We start from the raw sequence: 24284 nt of genomic DNA, 5'->3' as shown, positions 1-24284 counted from the left end.
GGGATCTTCAATGCTGCAGAAATGTTTTGGTACCCTTCCCCAGATCTGTGCCTCAACACAATCCTGTCTCGGCACTCTACTGACAATTCCTTCGACCTCATTGGCTTGGTTGTTGCTCTGACATGCACTGTCAACAGTTGGACCTTATATAGACAGATGTGTGCCTTTCCAAATCAAGACCAATCAATTGAATTTACCACAGGTGGACCAATCAAGTTGTAGAAACATCAAGGTTGATCAATGGAAACAGGTGGCACCTGAGCTCAATTTCGAGTCTCATAGCAAATGATCTGGATACTTATGTAAATGTTTTTTTATTTGTAATAAATTTGCACACATTACTAAAAACCTGCTTTTACTTTATCATTATGGGGTAGTGTGTGTAGATTGGTGAGATTTTTTTATTTATTTAATCAATTTTAGAATAAGGCTGTAATGTAACAAAATGTGGGAAAAGTCCAGGGGTCTGAATGCTTTCCGAATGCACTGTATGTACACAGGTTACAAAAATCTCAAAGGCAATGCCCTTCAAATTGTAGAGTTCAACCAATCAAATATGAGTGAGCAGCCTATACTGTATCCATGTAAGTAACACTCAGGGAAGTTGAGGCTACAAGTTAAGTTGTGTGGTAGAGGGGCGCAGTACTGTAGCCCTACCTTTTCCTAAGTGGGTGTTAATAGACATGTAGCGGGCGGTCCCTGTGAGGCTCTTGTGTTCCCTGTAGGGGATGTGTTTTTTGGTCTCGGGGTCGATGTACTCTTTGGCCAGGCCAAAGTCAATTATGTGGATGATGTGCTCCTGCTTGTGCCCCTGCCGCCCGATGAGGAAGTTCTCTGGCTTCACGTCTCGGTAGATGAGGTTCTTGGAGTGGACGTACTCCATCCGGGATAGCTGAGGAGTGGAGAAGTGTGTGACAGTCAAACAGATGCACAAGTGGACACACTGGCAAATACAAATCAGAACAGACACATAATTATTGAAAACAAGATTCTTCGTCATTTGGATGCTAACTGAACTTACCAGCTGAATAGCCATCATCAAAACGGTCTTAAGAGAGAAGGTCCTGTCACAAAGGTCAAAGAGGTCTTCTAGACTGGGACCCAGCAGCTCCAACACCATGGCATTGTATTTCCCACAAGGCCCAAAGTAGAAGACCTGAGGAAGACCCTCCGCTGAGAGAGAACGATAGATGGAGAGAGAAGTCACATTTAAACTGAATCCACTTATCAGTTGATAATCATATGAGCAGCATAATTTGGAGTTCAGATTATGCAGAGTGTTCATATTTCTTTTGTATATGCGTGAGGTCATGGCAGTAGACTTCACATGTCCATTTGACGCTCTACCTGTAATTACACTGAACAAAAATATAATAAGCAACAATTTCAAAGATTTTACTGAGTTACAGCTCATATGAGGACATCAGTCAAATAAATTCATTAGGCCCTAGTCAATGGATTTCACATGACTGGGAATACAGATATGCATCTGATGGTGAAAGATAACTTAAAAAACCAAAAATGGTCCTCACAATGGACCTCAGGATCTCATCATGGAATTTTTGTGCATTAAAATTGGCATAGATAAAATGCAATTGTGATCGTTGCTGTCGGCACTTCCGGCGCCAACAGAGATGGCCGCCTCGCTTCGCGTTCCTAGGAGACTATCCAGTATTTTGTTTTTTTACGTGTTATTTCTTACATTGGTACCCCAGGTAATCTTAGGTTTTATTACATACAGTCGAGAGGAACTACTGGATATAAGAGCAACGTCAACTCACCATCATTACGACCAAGAATACGACTTTCCCAAAGCGGATCCTGTGTTTTGCCCACCAGCCAGGACAATGGATCGGATCCCAGCCGGCAAACCAAAACAACGACGTCGTAAAAGGGGCAGACGATGCGGTCTTCGGGTTAGGCTCCGGAGACGGGCACATGGCGCACCGCTCCCGAGCATACTACTTGCCAATGTCCAGTCTCTTGACAACCACGTTGACGAAATCCAAGCAAGGTTAGCATTCCAGAGAGACATAAGAGACGAACGTTCTTTGCTTCACGGAAACATGGCTCACTCGAGACACGCTATCGGAGTCGGTACAGCCAGCTGGTTTCTTCACGCATCGCACAGACAGAAACAAGCATCTTTCTGGTAAGAAGAGGGGCGGGGGGGGGGTATGCCTTATGATTAACGAGACGTGGTGTGATCATGACAACATACAGGAACAAGTCATTCTGTTCACCTGACTTAGAATTCCTCACAATCAAATGTTGACCGCATTATCTACCAAGGGAATTCTCTTCGATTATAATCACAGCCGCATATATTCCCCCCCAAGCAGACACAGATGGCCCTGAAAGAACTTTATCTGACTCTATGTAAACTGGAAACCACATATCCTGAGGCTGCATTCATTGTAGCTGGGGATTTTAACAAGGCTAATCTGAAAACAAGACTCCCTAAATTCTATCAGTATATCGATTGTGCTACCAGGGCTGGTAAAACCCTGGATCATTGTTATTCTAACTTCCGCGACGCATATAAGGCCCTCCCCCGCCCTCCTTTCGGAAAAGCTGACCACGACTCCATTTTGTTGCTCCCTGCCTATAGACAGAGACTAAAACAGGAAGCTCCCGCGCTCAGGTGTGTTCAACGCTGGTCCGACCAATCTGATTCCACGCTTCAAGATTGCTTCGATCACGTGGATTGGGATATGTTCCGCATTGCGTCAAACAACATTGATGAATACACTGATTCGGTGAGCGAGTTTATTAGCAAGTGCATTGGCCGTACCCACAGCAACTGTTAAAACATTCCCCAACCAGAAACCGTGGATTGATGGCACCATTCGCGCAAAACTGAAAGCGCAAACCACTGCTTTTAACCAGGGCAAGGTGACCATAAACATGACCGAATACAAACAGTGTAGCTATTCCCTCCGCAAGGCAATCAAACTAGCTAAGCGTCAGTATAGAGACAAAGTAGAGTCACAATTCAACGGCTCAGACACAAGAGGTATGTGGCAGGGTCTACAGTCAATCACGGACTACAAAAAAAAAGCCCCGTCGCGGACCAGGATGTCTTGCTCCCAGACAGACTAAATAACTTTTTGGCTCGCTTTGAGGACAGTACAGTGCCACTGACACAGCCCGCTACCAAAACCTGCAGACTCTCCTTCACTGCAGCCGACGTGAGTAAAACATTTAAACGTGTTAACCCTCGCAAGGCTGCAGGCCCAGACGGAATCGCCAGCCGCGTCCTCAGAGCATGCGCAGACCAGCTGGCTGGTGTGTTTACGGACATATTCAATCAATCCTTATCCCAGTCTGCTGTTCCCACATGCTTCAAGAGGGCCACCATTGTTCCTGTTCCCAAGAAAGCTAAGGTAACTGAGCTAAACGACTACCGCCCCGTAGCACTCATTTCCGTCATCATGAAGTGCTTTGAGAGACTAGTCAAGGACCATATCACCTCCATCCTTCCTGACACCCTAGACCGACTCCAATTTGCTTACCGCCCCAATAGGTCCACAGACTATGCAATCGCAACCACACTGCCCTAACCCATCTGGAAAAGAGGAATACCTATGTGAGAATGCTGTTCATCGACTACAGCTCAGCATTTAACACCATAGTACCCTCCAAACTCATCATCAAGCTCGAGACCCTGGGTCTCGACCCCGCCCTGTGCAACTGGGTCCTGGACTTCCTGACGGGCCGCCCCCAGGTGGTGAGGGTAGGAAACAACATCTCCACCCCGCTGATCCTCAACACTGGGGCCCCACAAGGGTGCGTTCTGAGCCCTCTCCTGTACTCCCTGTTCACCCACGACTGCGTGGCCATGCACGCCTCCAACTCAATCATCAAGTTTGCAGACACTACAGTGGTATGCTTGATTACCAACAGCGACGAGACGGCCTACAGGGAGGAGGTGAGGGCCCTCGGAGTGTGGTGTCAGGAAAATAACCGCACACTCAACGTCAACAAAACAAAGGAGATGATCGTGGACTTCAGGAAACAGCAAAGGGAGCACCCCCCTATCCACATCGACGGGACAGTAGTGGAGAAGGTGGAGAGTTTTAAGTTCCTCGGCGTACACATCACGGACAAACTGAAATGGTCCACCCACACAGACAGCAAAGTGAAGAAGGCGCAGCAGCGCATCTTCAACCTCAGGAGGCTGAAGAAATTCGACTTGTCATCAAAAGCTCTCAAACTTTTACAGATGCACAATCGAAAGCATCCTGTATCACCGCCTGGTACGGTAACTGCTCCGCCCATAACCGTAAGGCTCCCAGAGGGTAGTGAGGTCCGCACAACGCATCACCGGGGGCAAACTACCTGCCCTCCAGGACACCTACACCACCCGATGTCACAGGAAGGCCATAAAGATCATCAAGGACAACAACCACCCGAGTCACTGCCTGTTCACCCCGCTATCATCCAGAAGGCGAGATCAGTACAGGTGCATCAAAGCAGGGACCGAGAGACTGAAAAACAGCTTCTATCTCAAGGCCATCCGACTGTTAAACAGCCACCGCTAACATTGAGTGGCTGCTGCCATACATGTAAATAATGTATCACTAGCCACTTTAAACAATGCCACTTAATATAATGTTTACATACCCTACATTACTCATCTTATATGTATATACTGTACTCGATACCATCTACTGCATCTTGCCTATGCCGTTCTGTACCATCACTCATTCATATAACTTGATGTACATATTCTTCATCCCTGTATAAGGTAGTTGTTGTGAAATTGTTAGGTTAGATTACTCGTTGGTTATTACTGCATTGACGGAACTAGAAGCACAAGCATTTCACTACCCTCGCATTCAGATCTGCTAACCATGTGTATGTGACAAATAAAATTTGATAGCTTATGCCTGCCCATACCATAAACCCACTGCCACCACGGGGCACTTTGTTTACAACGTTGATATCAGCAAACCGCTCGCCAACACGATGCCGTACACATGGTCTGCGGTTGTGAGGCCGGTTGGATGTACTGCCAAATTCTCTAAAACATTGGAAACGGGTTATTGTAGAGAATATAACATTACAATCTCTGGCAACAGCTCTGGTGGACATTCCTGCAGTCAGCATGCCAATTGTACGCTCCCTCAAAATGAGACATCTGTGTCATTGTGTTGTGTGACAAAACTGCACATTTTAGAGTAGCCTTTTATTGTCCCCAGCACAAAGTGCACCTGTGTAATGATCATGCTGATTAATCAGCTTCTTGATATGCCACACACGTCTTGGCAATGGAGAATTGCTCACATAAGGATGTAAACTAATTTCTACAGAACATTTGAGAGGAAAACGCTTTTTGTGCATATGAAAAATCTTTGGTATGTTTTGTTTTGGCTCATGAAACCAACACTTTACATGTTGCATTTATATATATTTTAAATGTAGTTTGTCTTAGTCACATGCAGGACTTGTGCAAATTATAACTACTGCTCGTCTCAGCACTTCACAGGTGGCATCTAAAGAAGGCCCAAGCTGTTAGGTTGGGGTTTGTCATGTACTGAATTGTATGTTGCAGCCATTGGAGGCCATCTGCTGTATCCATCTCAGGAGGAACAGAGGGGGATGCTGCCCAGAGGAACCTGGGGAAGCTAATAATAAGGGTCATGAAACTCAACTAGAACCTCCTTTTCCATAGCCAGTAGCGCAAAACAATTCGACAGTAGAGGAGAATTTTTGCTAAAACCGATTAATAACGGAGAAGCTTGCGGCAAGCTGATAAATTGCATGGGGTGGAGGGATACAATTTGGTAATTCTAGAGTGGATAAATCTGTTGGGATTACAACCAGACAAAAACATCACTGGTGTGAGGTTTCTTGAACGAGCTGAGCCCAGCTTTGTTTAACACTTAATTGGTTACTACATGATTCCATGTGTGTTATTTCAGAGTTTTGATGACTGCACTATCATTCTACAATGTAGAAAATAGTAAAAATAAAGAAAAATCGTTGAATGAGTAGGTGTGTCAACTTTTGACTGGTACTGTATGTATGTATATATGTATGTATGTACAGTTGAAGTCGGAAGTTTACATACACTTCGGATGGAGTCATTAAAACTCATTTTTCAACCACTCCACAAATTTCTTGTTAACAAACTATAGTTTTGGCAAGTTGGTTAGTACATCTACTTTGTGCCTGACAAGTAATTTTTACAACAATTGTTTCCAGATTATTTCACTGTATCACAATTCCAGTTGGTCAGAAGTTTGCATACACTAAGTTGACTGTGCCTTCAAACAGTTTGGAAAATTCCATAAAATGATGTCATGGCTTTAGAAGCTTCTGGTAGGCTAATTGACATCATTTGAGTCAATTGGAGGTGTACCTGTGGATGTATTTCAAGGCCTACCTTCAAACGCAGTGCCTCATTGCTTGACATCATAGGAAAATCAAAAGAAAATCAGCCAAGACCTCAGGAAAAAAAAATGTGTAGACCTCCACAATTCTGGTTCATCCTTGGAAGCAATTTCCAAACGGCTGAAGGTACCATGTTCATCTGTACAAACAATATACGCAAGTATAAACACCATGGGACCACGTAGCCGTCATACCGCTGAGGAAGGAGACGCGTTCTTTCTCCTAGAGATGAACGTGCTTTGGTGCGAAAAGTGCAAATCAATCCCAGAACAACAGCAAAGGACCTTGTGAAGATGCTGGAGGGAACAGGTACAAAAGTATCTATATCCACAGTAAAATGAGTCCTATATCGACATAACCAGAAAGACCGCTCAGCAAGGAAGAAGCCACTGCTCCAAAACCGCCATAAAAAAGCCAGACTATGCTTTTACTTTTTGGAGAAATGTCCTCTGGTCTGATGAAACAAAAATAGAACTGTTTGGCCATAATGACCATCGTTATGTTTGGAGAAAAAGGGGGGGGGGGGGGATGTGATAAAACTGAGTTTAAATGCATTTGGCTAAGGTGTACGTAAACTTCCGACTTCAACTGTATGTATGTATGTACAGTAGAAGTCGGATGTTTACATACACCTTAGCCAAATGCATTTTAACTCAGTTTTCACATATCCTGACATTTAATCCTACTAAAAATTCTGTCTTAGGTCAGTTAGGATCACCACTTTATTTTAATAATGTGAAATATGTATGTATGAAAAACGAGTTTTAATGACCCCAACCTAAGTGTATGTAAACTTCCAACTGCATGTATGCACACACACTTTAAGTGCAAAATTGTCCAAAACAAATTACATTACAAACAACGGGTACAGTAGGTGACAACTCACTTAACCATTCCTGAGATATTCACTTCCTAGAAATAATTTTAATATCAAACTCACAAAAATTGTAATTAATTGCACAATCTCTTTTTCAAATTTCCACAAAATGTGCTAATTTTGAAGGCAGACATTTTTTAAAGAACCAGGAAGAAATAATTGTCACGTCACACCCCCACACGTGATATCATTGAAAAGCCCAGAAGGTCCTCTCAAAGGGACAACAGGACTTAATAGTGGCTTGTATGGCCTCATGGATATGGACCAAGAACTGATGTCCACTTGAGGACAAAAATGAATTGCTGGGTCTCAGGAGAAGAGGGAACACTCATCTGTACAGCACAACTACGTTATTCTGGACTGACTGGAGTAGTGCAGCAGTATACTAGACATTGGGGTTCCGGGAATGATAAAGTGCTGGGTGCATCAGTGACTTTATTGGGGTGAGAGTGCAAGAGAAAAAAAGTACTGCATTTTTAACATTCACATTTTAGTCATTTAGCAGATGCTCTTATACAGAGCGACTTACAGAAGCGCTTAGGGTTAAGTGCCTTGCTCAAGGGCACGTCGACAGATTTTACACCTAGTCGGCTCTGGGATTCGAAGCAGCAACCTTTCGGTTAGTAGACCAAAGCTCTTAACCGTAGGCTACCTGCTGCCTAATGCCAAAATGTACTTTTACAATGAGCTGAACAGGGCTTTTATTCCCAGCACCACAAACAAAACGAGACAGCATGGTGGCGTAAGTATTAATAATATTCACCTTCAGAGAAAGAAAGTGAGAAATAAAAAAGCTGAAAAGTTTTAGAAAGAGTGGGTCTCTACTCTCTATTATAACCTGATAAAAGCCTGATGGTCCTGAACACCCTCTCTCTATGTCATGTTTGGGAAAGGACAACGTCACAATAGCAAATGGCCACATGTTCACCTGACTTCTACATGTCAAAGTACAGGCTAACGGCAGTTCCCCTCTACACACTATTAACACAAGTGCGATTTTACCTTACCCCTTCCTCTCCCTAAACCAATTCGTTTTTTAACCATGTTTTCACCAAGTTTTACAAGGGTGAAAACAGCAACAGGACTCAGAGTCCATTAACTTTAAGCAGCGGCGGGATATAAATCTGCTAATGCCATGAGAGTTCTTAATCTTTTGAAATGTGTGGGGAAAATAAATTCAGTCATACAGGAGCAAATGTCAGCTTCCCCAGAGACACGCAACCAATCAAACCATGAATCCAACCCCACACTAAAAATCACAGGCTTCAGTCACCAAGCTAGTCATCAATAATGATAGCTCTGTCTGTATGTATGTATGTATGTCAAGCAAAGGTTTGTACATATAACATACTTCACACCCACACAGAAAATACACTGTCCCAACAACAACACGGCTCAACGCATGTCAGAGATATGGAACCTCTCGTGGCTTGAGAGCACGTTCATATTCCAAATTAACTATTCAAGCTAAGCATTCCATTTCAGTTTCACCCACAAAAAAAAATAACAAAACAACGGAAGTGACAGAATCTACGTCCGCTTTACTTCCCTACCGCAGCGGCGCAAAGGTGAAAAATTTGTCAGAGAAAAAATAACAATTACAAGTCAATTAATACAATATAAAAGTGAAGAAAACAAGTATAAGAGTATAGGTAAGTGTAATTTTATATTTATTTCATTCAAGTTTGCGAGACTTACTAGTATGCTAGTTCTGTTGATAACGTTAGTTGTGTCAAAGTTAAAGCCCTGTCTATCCACCAAGCCAATAACTTCTATGATACCTAGAATGATAAACTATAGGCTACATAACTAAAGCTTTGGTGAGCATCCACACCAGAGAAAAGTTAATCGTTTTACAGTCCTACACCTATCAATCAACTGATCAACGCATCCTACTGCACAGCTACATACTAATAAGGAGGTAACAAGACCCTTCACGAGGTCTCTATCGCACAGATACTGGTTCAGACTAGAGATCAATCAATTCTGATTTTTCAACGCCGATACCAATTACTGGAGGACCAAAAAAAGTCGATAACGATTATCGATTACGCTAATGACAATTACAACAATACTGAATGAACAATGAACACTTAATTTAACTTTATATAATACATAAAGAAAATGAAATTAGTCTCAAATAAATAATGAAACATGTTCAATTTGGTTTAAATAATGCAAACAATAGTGTTGGAGAATAAAGTAAAAGTGCAATATGTGCCTTGTAAAAAAGCTAACGTTTAAGTTCCTTGCTCAGAACATACAGTTGAAGTCTACATACACCTTAACCAAATACATTTAAACTCAGTTTCACAATTCCTGACATTTAATTCTAGTATAAAAAAATATAAAAAAATCAGGCTTCTGTCAGTTAGGATCACCACTTTATTTTAAGAATGTGAAATGTCAGAATAATAGTAGAGAGAATTATTTATTTCAGCTTTTATTTCTTTCATCACATTCAAAGTGGGTCAGAAGTTCAAACAATTTAAAGGCAATACTAATTGAGTGTAACTTGGGTCGAATGTTTAGGGTAGCTTTCCACAAGCTTCCCACAATAAGTTAGGTAAATTTTGGCCCATTTCTCCTGACAGAGCTGGTGTAACGGAGTCAGTTTTGTAGGCCTCCTTGCTCGCATACGATTTTTGAGTTCTGCCCACACATTTTCTATAGGATTGAGGTCAGGACTTTGTGATGGCCAATCCAATACCTTGACTTTGTTGTCCTTAAGCCATTTTGCCACAACTTTGGAAGTATGCTTGGGGTCATTGTCCATTTGGAAGACCTATTTGCGACCAAGCTTTAACTTCGTGACTGATGTCTTGAGATGTTGCCTCAATATAACCACAATTTTCCTCCCTCATGATGCCATCTATTTTGTGAAGTGCACCAGTCCCTCCTGCAGCAAAGCACCCCCACATGATGCTGCCACCCTCGTGCTTCATGGTTGGGATGGTGTTCTTCGGCTTGCAAGCGCCCCCCTATTTCCTCCAAACATAACGATGATCATTATGGCCAAACAGTTCTATGTATGTTTCATCAGACCAGAGGACATATCTCCAAAAAGTACAATGTTTGTCCCCATGTGCAGTTGCAAAGCGTAGTCTGGCTTTTTTATGGCGGTTTTGGAGCAGTGGCTTCTTCCTTACTGAGCGGCCTTTCAGGTTTTGTCGATATAGGACTCGTTTTACTGTGGATATAGATACTTTTGTACCCGTTTCCTCCAGCATCTTCACAAGGTCCTTTGCTGTTGTTCTGGGATTGATTTGCACTTTTCGCATCAAAGTACGTTCATCTCTAGGAGACAACGCATCTCCTTCCTGAGCGGTATGATGGCTGCATGGTCCCATGGTGTTTGTACAGATGAACGTGGTACCTTCGGTCATTTGGAAATTGCTCCCAAGGATGAACCAGACTTGGAGGCCTACACATTTTTTAACCCTTTTTTTCCCACAGGTCTTGGCTGATCTCTTTTGATTTTCCCATGATGTCAAGCAAAGAGGCACTGCGTTTGAAGGTAGGCCTTGAAATACATCCACAGGTACACCTCCAATTGACTCAAATTATGTCAATTATCCTTTCAGAAGCTTCTAAAGCCATGACATAATTTTCTGGAATTTTTCAAGCTGTTTAAAGGCACAGTCAACTTAGTGTATGCAAACTTTTGACCAACTGGAATTGTGATACAGTGAATTATAAATTAAATAATCTGTCTAAACAATTGTAGGAAAAATTAATTGTGTCATGCCAAAATTATAGCTTGTTAACAAGACATTTGTGGAGTGGTTGAAAAACGAGTTATAACTCCAACCTAAAGTGTATAAAAACTTCCGACTTCAACTGTATGCATGTATACACGTATGTGTGTATGTATTCAGATGACGAAAATCATAGGTAGCCTAGGCTACACCTACATGCTCCCTCCCAGCCCCTGGGTACGCAGCTCAAAAGCTACCCTATTGTTTCAGTTTATGGACAAGAAATGTACCCTACCTAGGCTACAATACGTAAGTAATTTAGAATGTTAATGTTTTCAAGTGAGTACAAAACTTTTCTAGGCTGGAAACCGCAGTGAGTAGCCTATGTCATTTGAATAACTGCTGATACGCCTGGCGTTTTGAACGCATATTTATTTTTTAAATAACTGCAACTAGCCTGTCTGATTGGGGAACCATTTGGATCAGTTATGGGGTTCTTCCTCAGACCAGGGGCTTTCCTTGGCTCATCGCGCTCTAGCGACTACATGTGGAGGGCCGTGCTCCTGCAAGCTGACCTCAGTCAGTTAACCTCTAACGAGCCTCTACCCCGGATCCGGGAGCACCCCCCACCCCCCCCCCCCCCCCCACACTGATTAGCATCGCTAGCATAGCGTCACAATTAAATAGTAGCATCTAAATATCATTAAATCACAAGTCCAAGACACCTAATGAAAGTTACAGATCTTGTGAATAAAGCCACCATTTCAGATTTTTAAAATGTTTTACAGGGAAGACACAATATGTAAATCTATTAGCTAAACACGTTAGCAAAAATCACCATTTTTCTTTGTCCACCATTTTCTCTCAACACCAGTAGCTATCACCAATTCGGCTAAACTAAGATATTGATAGCCACTAACCAAGAAAAAACCTCATCAGATGACAGTCTGATAACATATTTATGGTATAGGATAGGTTTTGTTAGAAAAATGTGCATATTTCAGGTATAAATCATAGTTTGCCATTGCAGCCAGCATCACAAATCTCACCAAAGCTCCTAGAATTACTACAGAGAGCAACGTGTATTACCAATTTACTCATCATAAAACATTTCTTAAAAATACACAGCACATAGCAATGGACAGACACAGATCTTGTGAATTCAGACAACATTTCAGATTTTCTAAGTGTTTTACGGCGAAAACACAATAAATCGTTATATTAGCATACCACATACGCAAACGTTACCCGAGCACTGATTCTAGCCAAAGAGAGCGATATCGTATCATCGCCAAAATATATAAATTTTTTCACTAACCTCAGAATTCTTCAGATGACACTCCTGTAACATCATATTACAACATACATATAGTTTGTTCAGAAATGTGCATATTTAGCCATAAAAAAACGTGGTTATACAATGAAAATAGTAGCAAAACAAGCCTGGAAATGTCGGTCGCCATCTTTGAGTGATCTAGTTTAATCAATAGCTAATCATATACTTGACTAAAAAATTCAGGGTTGACAGGAATCGAAAGACAAATTAGTTCTTAATGCAATCGCTGATTTACATTTTTTAAATTATCCTTACTTTTCAATACAGGTTGCGCCAAGCGAAGCTATACAAAACAAAATGGCGGCGTAAGCGTTTAACATTTTTCAACAGAAACACAATTTATCATCATAAATTGTTCTTACTGTGAGCTGTTCTTCCATCGACACTTGGGCAAAGAATCCTTTCTTGGGTCTAATCTTCTTTTGGTCGAAAGATGTCCACTTGTCCGTCGAAATGCCCACTAACGTACGACCGGGACCCCGAAATGTGCCCAGCGCGTCAAAGTGCACAACAAAGCAATGCCTCAAAATCGCACTAAAAGGATATAAATTGCTATACAACAGTTCAAATTAACTACCTTATGATGCTGTTAACACCTATAACGGGTAAAAACATGACCGGAGAAATATTACTGGCTAAACTAATGCTTGGAAGGAGGCGAGTCCGATGTCCTTCGCGCGCAAGGCGCAGGCAGCAAAGGGAAGCTACTTCCGCTATTTGGTGTCTTATAGAGAAACTGATTGCGCAATCGACACCATTCAAAGCGTCATCACGCACTGACATCCAGGGGAAGACGTAAGCAGTGTCTGTTTCTCCATAGTATTTACAGTGAGCTTTAAACTGACTCCAGATCAGAGGCCAAAATGTTTGAAATCTGATTCCCTATCATGAAAAGTGCTGTAGATTGAGTTCTGTTTCACTCAGAGACAAAATTCCAACGGCTATAGAAACTAGAGAGTGTTTTCTATCCAATAATAGTAATAATATGCATATTGTACGAGCAAGAATTGAGTAGGAAGCCGTTTAATCTGTAATGCAAATTATGCTAATGAGAAAACAGCACCCCCTATAGTCGCAAGAAGTTAAACAGTGTTTCCCCCGACACATTGGTGTGGCTGGCTTCCGATTTAAGCGAGCGGGTGTTAACTTCTTGTGAATAGGGGGGCGCTGTTTTCACTTTGGGAAAAAATCGTGCCCAAATTAAACGGCCTCGTACTCTGTTCTAGATCATACAATATGCATATTATTATTACTATTGGATAGAAAACACTGAAGTTTCTAAAACTATTTGAATTATATCTGTGAGTAAAACAGAACTCATTTGGCAGCAAACTTCCATACAGGAAGTGAAAAATCTGAAAACGAGGCACTGTGTCAGGGCCTGCCTATTCAACTGGCTTTTATTTATCGATAAGTATGCACTTCATACGCCTTCCACTAGATGTCAACAGGCAGTAGAAGGTTGAATGGGGTGTCTAGCTTGATCTGAGGCCAAATAAGAGCTTTTGGAGTGGCAGGTCCGGTATTTTGTCAGTTTGACGGCGCGCGGGGGAACTCGACATTGTCTTCTGAAGAGTGTTCGGTATACACAGCGAATTGCTCCGGCTCTGATTTAATTTGATACATATGAGAAAAACATCAAAGTAGGATTTTTCAACCGAGTTTGATCAGTTTATTCAACGTTTATTGGGAATTTGAATTTTTCGTTCCATGCGTCAAGAGATGATGGACACGTGAGCTCGACATGGCTAGCCAAAGTTGCTAATTCGACAGAAGAGATGGACATTCTAAAACCAAACAACGATTTATTCTGGACCTAGAACTCCTTGCACAACATTCTGATGGAAGAACAGCAAAAGTAAGACAACATTTATGATGTTATTTCGTATTTGTGTAATATGTTGACTCCAACACCACAGAGAATAGGTGAGCACTGTCTCACAATAACGCATGCTGTATGTTGTGGTAAAGTTATTTAAAAAAATTCTAACACAGCGGTTGCATTAAGAACCAGTGTATCTTTCATTTGCCATACAACAAGAATTTTTATGTAAAGTTTATGATGAGTTCTTTGGTCAGATTAGGTGAGTGTCCAAAATATCTCCGGACATTCTGTGGAAATGTTGCTATGTATTCACAATGTATAACCACGATTTGCAGCTCTAAATCTGCAAATTTTCGAACAAAACATAAATGTATTGTATAACATGATGTTATAAGACTCATCTGATGAAGTTGTCCAAAGGTTAGTGATTAATTTTATATCTTTTGCTGGTTTTTGCAAATGCTATCTATGCGGTGAATAAATGCGTTTGTGTGTTTGGCTATTGTGGTAATGTAATATAATTCTATATAGTGTTTTCGCTGTAAAACACTTTTTTTTTAATCGGAAATATTGGCTGGATTCACAAGATGTTTATCTATCATTTGCTGTAGACCATGTATTTTTCATAAATGTTTTATGATGAGTATTTATGTATTTCACGTTGCTCTCTAATTATTCTGGCTGCTTTGGTGCTATTTGTGATGGTGGCTGCAATGTAAAACCAGGATTTGTAGCTATAAATCTGCACATTTTTGAACAAAACATAAATGTATTGTATAACATGATGTTATAAGACTCATCTGATGTAGTTGTTCAAGGTTAGTGATTAATTTTATCTCTATTTGTGGGCTTTGTGAAAGCTACCTATGCGGTGGAAACATGGTGAAAATATGCCGTTGTGTGTTTGGCTATTGTGGTTGGCTAATATAAATACATAGTGTTTTCGCTGTAAAACATTTTAAAAATCGGAAATGATGGCTGGATTCACAAGATGTTTATCTTTCATTTGCTGTATTGGACTTGTTATTTAGATACTCCGTTGTCCAACCGAAGAGACAGAAGTTCGTCACTTCCTCTTGAATTCGCAGACGTGTTGCTGTGCGTTTTGTTGCCAACCTTACTTTGCTAGCTGACAACTTTACGTTTTTTTTTCTTTTTACTTTTTAATTACCGTTTATATTTTTAGTTTTTCCATCACAACTTTTTTCCCGCATTCAACTTTTTCACTCCGGACACTTTATCTGGACATGGTTCGTCAGCACTTTCAACAGCCGAAGCTAAGTAGTAACATTAACATGATGTCTTCTAATTGCAGTCGCTGTACTCATATTATACAGGAGAACGATCGCCTTACGGCGAGGATAGCTGTGCTGCAAGCCCAGCTTCAGACGCAATCGTTAGGCAAGGGTAATTTCAGTGTAGGAAAGGATGAAACAGCGTCTGTGCCACTAGTAAGTACAGATAGTAGTATAAACCCCCTCGCACAGTCCCCACAGCCGGACAACTTTCTCATTGCTTCTGGAGGGAAATGCTGTAGGATTGCTCAACTGGTGTCGCTCATTCAGCCGACAGAAACTTTCAACCGGTTTTCCCCATTAAGTAGCGAGTCGGAGTCTGAGGCCGAGTCTTCTCTTGTCTCTACTCCTCCCGTTACGGGGTCTGAGACGCCGAAAGCTCCCACCATTAGCTCTGACAAATTGAAAACCCTAGTCATTGGCGACTCCATTACCCGCAGTAAAAGACTTAAAACGAATCACCCAGCGATCATAGACTGTTTACCAGGGGGCAGGGCTACCGACGTTAAGGCTAATCTGAAGATGGTACTGGCTAAAGCTAAAACTGGTGTAGAGAGTATAGAGATATTGTTATCCACGTCAGCACCAACGATGTTAGGATGAAACAGTCAGAGGTCACCAAGCGCAACATAGCTTCAGTGTGTAAATCAGCTAGAAAGATGTGTTGGCATCAAGTAATTGTCTCTGGCCCCCTCCCAGTTAGGGGGAGTGATGAGCTCTACAGCAGAGTCTCACAACTCAATTGCTGGTTGAAAACTGTTTTCTGCCCCTCCCAAAAGATAGAATTTGTAGATAATTGTCCCTCTTTCTGGGACTCACCCACAAACAGGACCAAGCCTGACCTGCTGAGGAGTGACGGACTCCATCCTAGCTGGAGGGGTGCTCTCATCTTATCTACCAACATAGACAGGGCTCTAACTCCTCAATGAAATAGGGTGCAGGCCAGGCAGCAGGCTGTTAGCCAACCTGCCAGCTTAGTGGAGTCTGCCACTAGCATAGTCAGTGTAGTCAGCTCAGCCATCCCCATTGAGACTGTGCCTCGACCTAGGTTGGGAAAAACTAAACATGGCGGTGTTCGCCTTACCAATCTCATTAGGATAAAGAGCTCCTCCATTCCTGCCATTATTGAAAGAGATCGTGATACCTCACATCTCAAAATAGGGTTACTTAATGTTAGATCCCTCACTTCAAAAGGCAGTTATAGTCAATGAACTAACCACTGATCATAATCTTGATGTGATTGGCCTGACTGAAACATGGCTTAAGCCTGATTCATTTACTGTGTTAAATGAGGCCTCACCTCCTGGTTACACTAGTGACCATATCCCCTGTGCATCCCGCAAAGGCGGAGGTGTTGCTAACATTTACGATAGCAAATTTCAATTTACAAAAAAAAAAATGACGTTTTCATCTTTTGAGCTTCTAGTCATGAAATCTATGCAGCCTACTCAATCACTTTGTATAGCTACTGTTTACAGGCCTCCTGGGCCATATACAGTGTTCCTCTCTGAGTTCCCTGAATTCCTATCGGACCTTGTAGTCATAGCAGATCATATTCTAATTTTTGGTGATTTTAATATTCATATGGAAAAGTCCACAGACCCACTCCAAAAGGCTTTCGGAGCCATCATCGACTCAGTGGGTTTTGTCCAACATGTCTCTGGACCTACGCACTGCCACAGTCATACTCTGGACCTAGTTTTGTCCCATGGAATAAATGTTGTAGATCTTAATGTTTTTCCTCATAATCCTGGACTATCGGACCACCATTTTATTACGTTTGCAATCGCAACAAATAATCTGCTCAGACCCCAACCAAGGAGCATCAAAAGTCGTGCTATAAATTCTCAGACAACACAAAAATTCCTTGATGCCCTTCCAAACTCCTTCTGCCTACCCATGGACGTCAGAGGACAAAAAACAGTTAATCACCTAACTGAGGAACTCAATTGAACCTTGCGCAATACCCTAGATGCAGTTGCACCCCTAAAAACGAAAAACATTTGTCATAAGAAACTAGCTCCCTGATATACAGAAAATACCCGACTCTGAAGCAAGCTTCCAGAAAATTGGAACGGAAATGGCGCCACACCAAACTGGAAGTCTTCCGACTAGCTTGGAAAGACAGTACCGTGCAGTATCGAAGAGCCCTCACTGCTGCTCGATCATCCTACTTTTCCAACTTAATTGAGGAAAATAAGAACAATCCAAAATTTATTTTTGATACTGTTGCAAAGCTAACTAAAAAGCAGCATTCCCCAAAAGAGGATGGCTTTCACTTCAGCAGTAATAAAATCATGAACTTACGAGGAAAAGATCATGATCATTAGAAAGCAAATTACGGACTCCTCTTTAAATCTGCGTATTCCTCCAGGGCTTAGCTGTCCTGGATCTGCACAGCTCTGCCAGGGCCTGGGATCGGGAGAGACACTTAAGTGTTTTAGTACTATATCTCTTGACACAATGATGAAAATAATCAAGGCCACTAAACCTTCAAGCTGCATACTGGATCCTATTCCAACTAAACTACTGAAAGAGCTGCTTCATGTGCTTGGCCCTCCTATGTTGAACATAATAAACGTCTCTCTATCCACCGGATGTGTACCAAACTCACTAAAAGTGGCAGTAATAAAGCCTCTCTTGAAAAAGCCAAACCTTGACCCGGAAAATATAAAAAAATATCGGTCTATATCGAATCTTCCATTGCTCTCAATTTTTAGAAAAAGCTGTTGCGCAGCAACTCACTGCCTTCCTGAAGACAAACAATGTATACGAAATGCTTCAGTCTGGTTATAGACCCCATCATAGCACCGAGACTGCACTTGTGAAGGTGGTAAATGACCTTTTAATGGCGTCAGACCGAGGCTCTGCATCTGTCCTCGTGCTACTAGACCTTAGTGCTGCCTTTGACACCATCGATCACCACATTCTTTTGGAGAGACTGGAAACGCAAATTGGTCTACACGGACAAGTTCTGGCCTGGTTTAGATCTTATCTGTCGGAAAGATATCAGTTTGTCTCTGTGAATGGTTTGTCCTCTGACAAATCAACTGTACATTTCGGTGTTCCTCAAGGTTCCGTTTTAGGACCAGTATTTTTTTCACTATATATTTTACCTCTTGGGGATGTTATTCGAAAACATAATGTTAACTTTCACTGCTATGCGGATGACACACAGCTGTACATTTCAATGAAACATGGTGAAGCCCCAAAATTGCCCTCGCTAGAAGCCTGTGTTTCAGACATAAGGAAGTGGATGGCTGAAAACGTTCTACTTTTAAACTTGGACAAAACAGAGATGCTTGTTCTAGGTCCCAAGAAACAAAGAGATCTTCTGTTAAATCTGACAATTAATCTTGATGGTTGTAAAGTCGTCTCAAATAAAACTGTGAAGGACTTCGGCGTTACTTGACCCTGATCTCTCTTTTGACGAACATATCAAGACTGTTTCAAGGACAGCTTTTTTCCATCTACGTAACATGGCAAAACATGGCTCTCTCTAATTCTCTCCTTCTCTCTTTCTTTCTCTCTCTCGGAGGACCTGAGCCCTAGGACCATACGTCAGGACTACCGGGCATGATGACTCCTTGCTGTCCCCAGTCCACCTGACCTTGCTGCTGTTCCAGTTTCAACTGTTCTGCCTGCGGTTATGGAACCCCTACCTGTCCCAGACCTGCTGTTTTCAACTCTTAATGATCGGCTATGAAAAGCCAACTGATATTTATTCCTGATTATTATTTGACCATGCTTGTCATTTATGAACATTTTGAACATCTTGGCCATGTTCTGTTATAATCTCCACCCGGCACAGCCAGAAGAGGACTGGCCACCCCTCATAGCCTGGTTCCTCTCTAGGTTTCTTCCTAGGTTTTGGCCTTTCTAGGGAGTTTTTCCTAGCCGCCGTGCTTCTACACCTGCATTGCTTGCTGTTTGGGGTTTTAGGCTGGGTTTCTGTACAGCACTTAGATATTAGCTGATGTACGAAGGGCTATATAAAATAAACTTTATTTTGATTTCATGAAATTATATTATACGATATCCCGTTCCCGTTAGGCTAGGCTATGCTAGTCAGCTTTTTTGATGAAGAGGATCCCGGATCCGGGAGAGAGAAGCGGTGGGGAAGCAGAGAGGCTTGGTGGGTCATGTTTTGGAGGACGCATGACTCGACCTTCGCCTTTCCCGAGCCCGTTGGGAGTTGCAGCGATGAGACGAGACCGTAATTGGATATCACAAAATTGGGGAGAAGGGGGTCAAATTACAAACAAAACGTGTGCAGAGCAAGTTGCATCCATAGTTTTCAGGTTTGGCTTCCATGTTTTAAAAGCGTTTGAAAATTAGGTGGATTAGGGCTGCACAATTAATCAAATTCACAGATTTGCATGCGATATGGATATTGCCCACAATATATATATTTTTTTAAACATCACTCGCCCACGTGTAACATACGTTTCATAGTTTGCTCTGTTTTTCCCCCTCTTGCAGCTACTTCCCCACACACACACACCAAGCCCCTGTCAATCAAGTAGCACAGTTCCTCCTCCTTGCTGTCAGGTCAAATGCAGTCAAGAGACTGTTCCAAACAAGAACGATGCGGCTTTCCACAATCTTTTTAAATTAGATCCTAAAATAATGTTAGATTTGCCAATATCTAGTAGCCCTAGTGGTGGTAATGTTTTACAGTTGTAAAGTATTTGCTGGAAACGGTTGCTTGGGAATGACAGATCGCCTTCTCTCATTTACACAAGCGTTTTTATCTACACTGAACAAAAATATAAACCACAACATTAAAGTAAAATCTTTAATTGGAGTTCCTTTAAGGAAATAAGACAATTTTAATTAATTAATTAGGCCCTAATCTATGGACTTTACATCTGAGAAAACAGATCTGCATCTGTTGGACACAGTCAATAACTGGTGTGACCGCCATTTGCCACAAGCAGCGTGACACAACTCCTTCGCATGTAGTTGATTGTGGCCTGCGGAATGTTGACCCACTCCTCTTCAAAGGCTGTGAGAAGTTGCTGGATATTGGTGGGAACTGGAACACGCTGTCGTACACATCTATCCAAAGCATCCCAAATACGCTCAATGAGTGACATGTCTAGTAAGTATGTATGTAGGCCATGGAAGAACTGGGACATTTTCAGCTTCCAGGAATTGTGTAAAGATCCTTGCGACATGCGTGCATTATCATGCTGAAACATGAGGTGATGGCGGCGGATGAATGGGATGACAATAGTGACGAGATCCTGAGGCCCATCTCTGTGCATTCAAATTGCCATTGATAAACTGCAAATGTGTTCTTTGGCCGTAGCTTGCCTGCCCATATTATAAACACCACCGCGACCATGGGGCACTCCTCACAACTTTGACATCAGCAAATCGCTTGCCCATGCAACTCCATAAAACGCTGTCTGCCATCTGCCAGTTGAAACCGGGATTCATCCAAGCAGAGCACACTTCTCCAGTGTGCCAGTGGCCATTGAAAGTCAGCATTTACCCACTGAAGTTGGTTACAACATCGAACTGCAATCAGGTCAAGACCCTGTTGAGGACGACGAGCACGCAGATGAGCTTCCCTGAGACGGTTTCTGACAGCTTGTGCAGAAATTCTTCGGTTGTGCAAACCGACGGTTTCAACAGCAGTCTGGGTGGCTGGTCTCAGAAGGTCCCGCAGGTGAAGAAGCCGGATGTGGAGATGCTCACTAACAGGGATGTAAAAATATGCTTAAATGTACACATGAAAAATATCTAGGATCGTTTATTTCAACTCATGAAACATGAGACCAACACATTACCCAGTGTTTATTTTTTGTTCAGTGTATATTGCAAGTCAAATCGCAATATTTGGTAAAGAAATCGGAATTCGATTTTTTGCCCATATCGTGCAGCTCTACATTCTATCCTATGCCGTACCTATAAATAAAAATAACACTAGGGCAGGGAATTGCCAGGGACCTTCCAATACGATATTAACACGATACTTAGGTGCCGATACAGAATTGAAAATGAAAATCGCAATACATATTGTGATTATATTATACATAATATATATATACATAATGTGATTCGATACTGATTTTATTGCGATTCGATGTTGGAAACAATTGCTCACCATATGTCTGCTGCTGAGGGACAAGAGAGCCATGAGAAAACTAGTTGTTTCAGTCAGTCATGAAAAGACAAATATGGAGAACAAGCTATGAAGGAGAAATGCTGGCGTTTTGGTGAAGGTACAGCAAACGAGCGGCAAAACAATATCGTGAAATTTTAAAAGATATATCGTGAAAAATGATAACCTAACTAGGGATGCACAATATTTTATTTAACCCTTACTTAACCAGGAAGGGCTCATTGAGAATTAAAATCTCTTTTTCAAGAGCGTCCTGGCCAAGATAGGCAGCACCAAGTCATTACAGAAATTACAGACAAACATGAAAAACTACAAGTAATCTAGTAAAAACCATAGAATTCACAAGAGTATAACCAAATCAAAAACAGCAATTTAAAAACATTGACAGGTCAGGGAATCAGTCAAGATCATTCATCAGTGATTTAAAAACACCAAATCGGGACAAGTTCTTCCAGTTTAAAAGCTCTTTTACCAAATTCAGTTCGGACATTTGGAACAGTTAGCAGGATAAAGTCCAGCGAAGGAAGAGAGTACTCACCACAATTCTGAACAATAAAAATGCCCAAATAAAAAAGGTAGTAAATCCAAAATGACTTTGTAAATAAAAGTATACCAGTGACTGAGCCTACGAGTGACTAGAAAAGGCCAAAATGCAGTGGTGCATAAGGGTTTTGCAGTTTAAAATAAATCTCAAAGTACCATGGTAAAGGGTGTCAATTGATCTCAAACACTGAGCAGAAGCATTCATATATAAAATATCCCCATAGTCTAGTAAAGGCATAAATGTAGCTGATACTAGCCTACTTCTGGCTTCAAAAGAAAAACAGGCCTTGTTCCTAAAATAAAATCCCAATTTCAGCTTCAATTTTTTTGTAAGTTGTTGAATATGCAATTTAAAAAAGAGAGGCCGTCATCAATTAAAATTCCAAGATATTTATACGAGGTTACAACCTCAATCTCCTTGCCCTGACAGGTAGTAATAGGTGAAAGGTTCAGAGGTCTATTTCTTGCTTTAGAAAACACCATTAGTTTAGTTTTGTCAGTATTGAGGATAAGCTTCAATTGACACAAGGTATGTTAAACAGTATAAAAAGCAGCTTGCAAGTTCTGGAAAGCTTTTGTAAGAGACGAGGCACAACAGTAAATAACAGTATCATCAGCATAAAAATGAAGTTGCGCATTTTGAAAAAAAAATTCTAAATCATTTATATAAATAGTGAATAAGAGAGGACCAAGTACAGAGCATTGGGGCACACCATTAAAGACAGACAATTTAACAGACATAAGCCCATCAAATTGAGTGCACAGTTCTATCAGACAGATAGTTAGCAAACCATGCAACTGCATGCTCTGAAAGACCTACACTCGACAATCTCTGCCTTAGTATAGCATGATCAACTGTATCAAAAGCCTTAGAGATCAATAAAAAGTGAGACAGTGCTGTTTTTTGTCAAAGGCTTCAGTGATATCATTTAAAACCTTCATGGCTGCTGTAATTGTGCTATGCTTCTTCCTGAAGCCCGATTGGTACATTGATAAAGTAGAGTTAGTAAATAAAAACTATTTTAGCTGTTCACTCACAAGAGTTTCAAGTATTTTCACCAGGGGTGACAGCTTTGAGATTGGCCTATAATTATTTAAAAGAGTTGGATCTCCCTCTTTTAAAAGCGTTAGGACAAATGCTGATTTCCAGATCTTTGGAAATTCATTACATTCCAGGGTTAGATTGAACAGATATGTAAGTGGTTCAGCTATGAAATCAGCTGCCAGATTTAAAAAGCAGGGATCCAAAAGATCAGGACCTGCAGGCTTTCTCTGATCCAAGGATTTCAGGGCTTTATGTACCACCTGCAATGAGAATGGCAAAAAGCTAAAAGTTTGACCAGTTCATCCACACAGGGTTGTACAGAGACAGAGGACACTGAATCAAACAGCCTACCAGATGATACAAAGTGCTCATTGAAACAATTCAGCATTTCAGTTTTGTCATATACAGCAACAGAGTCCTTCAAAACACATGACGGTAATTCATTAACATTACTGTTACCGGACTGACTTAATAGCCTTCCAAAACTTTCTAGGGTCATTCAGGTTATCAGTGGTAACAGACATAAAATATTCAGACTTGGCCTTCCTGAGAAGAAAATAACACTTGTTTCGTAACTGCCTAAAAATACGCCAATCGGCATCAGAACATAATTTCCTTGCTTTAGCCCAGGCTAGATTACGGTCGTGAATAATACAAGACAGCTCAGAAGAAAACCATGGATTATTTGCCCTTAAACCCTGAACCTGCGAAATGGAGCATGTTTGTTAACTATTTGGAAAAAACCATCATGAAAGAATTCCCAGGCAGTTTCCACATCAGGGATAAGCTCAATCTTGCTCCAGTCAAAATATAAAAAAAATCATGAAAGAAAGCCTGCTCATTAAACACTTCAAATTTCTCTTACGAATAAAACGTGGGTTTGTCTTAGGAAACTTAGTATTTCTAACCGCAACAGCACAATGGTCACTGAAATCATTACAAAAAACACCAACCGCAGAATATTTATGTGGAACATTTGTCAATATCAAATCAAATCAGGGTAGATTTATTTGGGCATTTAAGATTTGGGCGAGTTAAATCAACTGGGTAAGATTCAAAGAATTACAAAACATTTTTTCAATCAGACACCGGCTTTAACCAACACCAGTTGAGATCACCAATCAAGATAATTT

At 41.3% G+C, this 24284-nt stretch overlaps 1 protein-coding gene across 4 annotated transcripts in view; it reads right to left on the bottom strand.

The window, feature by feature from the left end:
- Positions 1-24284, bottom strand: part of LOC129862294 (casein kinase I-like) — an 85336-nt gene that overhangs the window by 23297 nt on the left and 37755 nt on the right. For all 4 annotated transcript variants that reach the window (XM_055933790.1, XM_055933791.1, XM_055933788.1 and 1 more), the window contains exons 5-6: positions 1022-1173; positions 658-892 (exon numbers count right to left, since the gene is read on the bottom strand). In XM_055933790.1, coding sequence (XP_055789765.1) covers positions 658-892; positions 1022-1173 — 387 coding nt within the window. The remainder of the gene's footprint in view (positions 1-657; positions 893-1021; positions 1174-24284) is intronic.

Source organism: Salvelinus fontinalis, chromosome 9 (genome assembly GCF_029448725.1).
Source record: "Salvelinus fontinalis isolate EN_2023a chromosome 9, ASM2944872v1, whole genome shotgun sequence".
NCBI classification, from domain to species: Eukaryota; Metazoa; Chordata; class Actinopteri; order Salmoniformes; family Salmonidae; genus Salvelinus; species Salvelinus fontinalis.
The sequence above is the reverse complement of the archived record's forward strand: the minus strand, read 5'-3'. Positions and strand labels throughout refer to the sequence as shown.